The following is a 5,443-nucleotide window of genomic DNA, read 5'->3' on the forward strand; positions in this document are numbered from 1 at the left end:
ACGTCCCAAAGGCCGTTAAGGTAAAACGTGATTCATAGCTGCGTTTTACATATTTTGGTAACTAAGTTTTTTTCCCACCTATTTAAGTATTTTGAGTCCAAAAAGACAACATTTCGGTTCCGGACTCAATCCCGTGACTTAATAATAACCCATGTGTAATACCCTCTTTTAGTATTCTCCATAACTAGTACTAGTTGATTTCAAAATATTCAAATCCAGTTCGAGGAGACCTAAATCAGTTTACATTAGCTAGAAATTTTAGTATAATAATTCTTTAGTTTTAAAGTACAATCAATTAATCGATCAACTATTTCACTAGGGGACAAATCTGAAATTCTGCATTTTATCTAGCCAAGCAAAAAACAGACTAGAAGATCAGTATAATGAAACACACGTCATCTGATTGATATGTCTTACCAGTTTTTAAGGAATAAAAGAAACTGAATTGATAAGGCTTCATTTTGCTTCAAGCGAATCACATCCTATATAACACAATTAAACACTCTTGTGTATACCCATAGAGGCATTTACAGCGACTTGGGGGACAAAGGTGAGGCACGCCCTGTGGGTCTTTTCCCAGTGTTTCAGCAAAGGCTTTCTCATTGACAGCATTCTCATGTAACTCGATATGGAACTACTAAAACCAATTCAAGGAGTAGATTTTCATGCTTCATAATGCAACACCCACTATGCCATCCACTCTTTACTTGGAAATTTCCATCGGCATTCAAGCCTATGTACAAATATAATCACAGTTTTGGGGACAAGCAATTACGCCTTCCCCAGGTCAACTACGTGTGACCTCAAAAATGAAAAGAATGAAGAAGCTATACCCTAAGAAGAAACTCATTTTACAATTACACACCAATTACTGACTTGCACTATAACGCAATATTGCTCTTCTGAGTTTCATGACAGCAAGGATAGGGGATGACCAACCTCAAAAAGTGGGACCCCCAAATTGCAGCAAGCATGAGAAGCAAGATTGTAGATCATTCATGAAGTGCTAACTTCCAAGCTGCCGGAACAAGTTAAGATTCAGCAGGACGAGACTGAACCATGGAAACATCCAGGGGCACTTTTCCCTTTTAGGCTCCAGAATCCTGAGAGGTCAGCGTTCGGATGTGTCCACTGAGAATAAATAGAAGCTCCATGAAGATGCAAAAATTCAGGAGATATGGGGGCTGGAATACAACTTTCTAAAATAATTTTGATTTCACTGGCATCGTACAATCAATATCATCCTCAAGATCACTAAATGAAATTTCCTCCTCATTTCCCGTTAAAATTCCAGTGCCAGAGTAGCCTTCTGACTCTTCAATGTCTTGTAGCCAATCATCCTCATGCTCATCATAGTCCAAGAATGGTGGTTTAAAAGAGGGACCAGCCACCGACTCCTTATCTAAGATCTTACTAGGAGGATTTTCTTCAGTAACAACCTTGTCAATAAACTGGATCTCTGTACTTCCATGTTCGAGCTTCTCAGTTTCAATGTCAGGAGTGGTCTCAAATGCAAAACTCCTTTGGGGCATAAAAAATCTACAGTGAGCATCTTCAGATGAGGTGGAATCGAAGTCTTCACGTGGCGAATACGTGCTCTCCTTCAAGAGAAGGGTATTCATACCAAAGAAATCTGAGTCGGGTTTTGTCTTCTTTTGGAGCTCTCGCATCCACATAGCCCTTGCTTCAACAAGCTGAGAAATGAGCTCACAAAAATTAATAGAGCACAGAGACTAGCTAATTATCATGTGAAGCCATGTAGATACAGAATGTAGGACAAGTAAAATTACAACACATCCATCATTGGAACTACTCTGGTGATGCACAATACCCCATTATCGGGCAATACTCTTGGTTAAAGCTACTCATGATCAAGAAATAAAATTGCTTCTAGCAATGATAACAGGGGCTTGAACCAAATCAAGGATGTTTCAGTTTTACCTGCTCCCGAATAACTTCTCCTTTAAAATGACTAACACAGATGAAATCATTAACTTTCTGGACGGCAACTCAACCAGCTGTTGCTTTAAACTCATAAATTGACCCCAACAAATCGTGTTTCATGCAATTTTTGAGCAAATTGAGTTGGGTTATCTGTTACCCACAAGCTTTTGAGCATAACTAACTAATCAATTGTGATTATCATCAAAAATTCTGGTTGGATTTTCAAGAAAATCCATTTGGGTTGGTGAAGGTATGGACTGCTTGCTGAGTGATCATCAGGATTGTGCAACTCATTTCAGTGATGATCCTATAAGCAGAGCAGAGTATTAACAAACCTGGGGTGTAGACAACAGCTCAGCATCATGTTTATTGAGTCTTGTGTGAAGAAGAACAAAATAAACCATCCAAAAGTAACCCTCACCCATATGGACAGGGCAAAGTTCATTTCTGAGAGCAGCTAATCTCGGTGCCAGACGTTCAACAGCAAATCCATGCTTCTGTTGGGCTTCAGAGATCTCAAAATCTAAACAGATGAGAAAAATATATTAATGATAGTTTTTTGGGAAACATAACCACATCTTATTACTTAAAAAAATAGACTAAGATATTATTAAGTATCAACAATACCTCAAATATACATATACATACAATGCATACATCCTTAATATACATCAAAGGATGCTTTCACGGTTGACCCTAGCATGATTAACAAAGGAAGAAAGAAGATAATATACCAACCAGCAAAGGCAGTGATTTTTGAAAGCAAAATTAAAAAACTCAAGCCATGCTGCAGACCAGGAAATAGATGCAACATCAGCTCCCTGTCTTTATCGTATGCTTTTTGACTTACTTTCTATTTTATCCATCTCAACAAGAATTAATTCATTCCTTAAAAAGCAAAGCTTAGTAGTGTTTCTTATTGTCAAACTAGCATATCAGAATATCACTTCTATAGTATTTGACATCTGATGTGATCTTTCCACATCCTTTCACATCTTTCAACTACTATTTTAACAGATATGTACCAAACTCAAATACAATCACTTAGTTAACTTTCTTCTGTAATCTCCATGAAAATTCAACTAGGTCAAGCAACTACGAATGCAAGGATAAAAGGGATCAAAGCCCATCATTCAAATTTACATCATCGAATGTCTTGCCATTCCACGAGCCTAAACAAAAAAAGGAACCATATCAGGAGTAAACCAAATTGAGCTTCCAGCTGACATTCTTTGATCCAGGTGCAAAACAGGCTGAGCACTTTGCCTCGCTTACCTGGTAGTTCACTGCAGTCACCAAAGTGCTAAGGCAGACGCCTAACAGTGGGCTCTCTCCTTAAAAGACCACAACTAAACAATATATATTTCACTTATTTGTAAACAAATTTAATTCCTTTGTCCATGTAAATTTTGTTTCTGCTTATAGCTATATTCTTAATATACATATGTATCATTTTATTTCATCCTTTATTTGCACTTTTCTTCCCCAAACCCCACGCTTTAATTGCATTATGCACTTAAAGCCCGACAGAGCTTAGCTATTTTATGCACTTTTCGCTTTGGATAATACTGTTTTTGACTTAATAGGATGAGATCAGCTTGATTTCAACTCAAGCGAGTTCTCAAACATTTCAGTACTCCAGTTCAATGTAGTAACTGCAACTGAATCATCAACATTAAGGATGGTAATTTGATACCAAGGTTTGTATTGTTAAACTACACAAACAACCTCTGCCGACTGCAACAAGTACTAATAGAAAACACACTTATCAAGCATCTCCAGCATTTCAACTTTATTATATGACTTAGACTCTTACTAAAAACAGCTTTCATACACAGTACTATCTTTTTGTTCCTTATCAGTACTGTTTTAGCACTGGTTTCCATGCTCTGTACTTTCTCTATTTAGTCAATTAATTCTCGAATAAGATGGGTCAAGGGCAAAATTGTTCCTACCTAATCAGAGGTCTTTCGAAAGCAGTTGTGAATTTCTCCAAAGATAAATTCAGAAGGAATCACCCAGAGTGCTATACACTATAACCTTGACGTCTGCTAGACAAACAAAGAAACAAAAATTTGACAAATGTTTGCACCAATTATCAGTGATACTCACACCTTAATCACATTCTATAGACTAAACCATCCATTTTAAGAACATAGTCACCACAAACTAAACAATCAATCAATCAAAGACTCAATCAGAAACTAGTCGAGGTTGATTATATGGATCCTCCATATCCATTCAGCTTTATTCAAACCTGATCCATTCCAAGACTAAGTAATTTATCCAGGCTTCGCTGACTAGTGGCAAGAGCACAATGCCTGATCTGGGTTAGGTGCACTTAACCAGTTCAACCCTACGCCAAAGCCAGGGTAAGGGTTGAGGCCATTATTCACAAAATTTCAAACTCTGCCCCACTGGTATCAAAAAAACTAAATAATTTATCTTTCAAGGTTGAAAAAAAGTAAAGAAACAATCAAAAACTTTGTACCAACAAAAAATGTAAAATACATACCGTCAAAGTCGTCTTCCTCTAAGGGAAAATCCAACCAAGTCTCGGGATGATGAGCTATATTCCTAGCGAAGCCCAATGCTTCATCAGTTACTCCAACTGCATCATCAAATAAACTATTCTCCTCCACTTCATAATTCGAATATTCTAGAAAAACACCCATGTCTCCAACATATTCCCTCTCTTCCTCCTCCGATACACCACTTGAACCTGATCGATCTACCGAATCTGTCCGGTCCAGAACGGCATCCAAATGCTCCGATTTCACCGTCCATACTGCCGCCGTCGGAGGTGGAGGAGGAGGAGGTGGTGGCGAAGGAGCGAGAAATGAAGCGACACCCCATAGTTGACGAGTTAAGGTTTCTTTTAGTTCGGACAAGTCTTCCTTAACACCCCCGCCGCCTTCGTTAACATCGGAGGAATCAACGTCATTACAATCAAATCCATTTTCTTCTAAATCGATTTCCTGGTAAATTGAAATTTCATTTTCGTCTCCATGAGAATTGGAGGAATGAGTGACGACGTCGTTTTTGGTATCGTTTTTGTCTTCTTCCTCCTCTTCTCTTTCACCATCGAGATGGAGAGTGGTGGCTAAAGAACGAGGGAGCCATGATGACATGGCTACAGGAGGCTATACTTGTAGTGAAGATTGGAATTTGATTGGATCGAGGAAGAAGAGGACATTTCAGAAAAGTGCCTTGCATATGATTTTGATTTCTGTTATTTTTAGTTCTTTTCTTGTATTGGAGATTACGTGGATTGGGTCCCCCTATGTAAAAGAAAAGTCTATTTCAAAGATTTGGCCCCCATGTTTTAAGTGTCCGAAACCAAAATGGCAACTTTTTGGACTCAAAACACATTTCTACCGTGTTAAAAAAAAGCTATTTTTTTTTACCTAAAATGCGGTATTATATTGCATTTTACTTTAACGAAATTTTAGCCGTTAAAGTAAAGCACAGTATAATATCGCATTTTATATATAGCGCA

At 37.9% G+C, this 5,443-nt stretch overlaps 1 protein-coding gene across 1 annotated transcript; it reads right to left on the bottom strand.

Annotated features, from left to right (window-relative positions):
• Positions 1 to 669: 669 nt before the first annotated feature.
• On the bottom strand, positions 670 to 5,191 carry LOC107804761 (uncharacterized). The gene is made up of 3 exons (XM_016628689.2): positions 4,460 to 5,191; positions 2,280 to 2,467; positions 670 to 1,694 (listed from the first exon to the last, which is right to left on the bottom strand). The coding sequence occupies exons 1-3, from the start codon at positions 5,073 to 5,075 to the stop codon at positions 1,200 to 1,202; spliced, it is 1,299 nt and encodes a 432-aa protein (XP_016484175.1). The 5' UTR covers positions 5,076 to 5,191; the 3' UTR covers positions 670 to 1,199.
• Positions 5,192 to 5,443: the final 252 nt, after the last annotated feature.

The sequence above is a fragment of the Nicotiana tabacum genome, chromosome 18 (assembly GCF_000715075.1).
Source record: "Nicotiana tabacum cultivar K326 chromosome 18, ASM71507v2, whole genome shotgun sequence".
Classification (NCBI taxonomy): domain Eukaryota; kingdom Viridiplantae; phylum Streptophyta; class Magnoliopsida; order Solanales; family Solanaceae; genus Nicotiana; species Nicotiana tabacum.

What these genes read in the sequence shown, in the direction of transcription:
- LOC107804761 (XM_016628689.2), bottom strand. Translation starts at nt 5,075, where the DNA reads ATGTCATCATGGCTCCCTCGTTCTTTAGCCACCACTCTCCATCTCGAT. An exon ending in AGAGGAAGACGACTTTGACG is followed by an intron (nt 2,468 to 4,459) that starts GTATGTATTTTA and finishes TCATCTGTTTAG; the next exon opens with ATTTTGAGATCTCTGAAGCC. An exon ending in AGCTGTTGTCTACACCCCAG is followed by an intron (nt 1,695 to 2,279) that starts GTTTGTTAATAC and finishes CTCATTTCTCAG; the next exon opens with CTTGTTGAAGCAAGGGCTAT.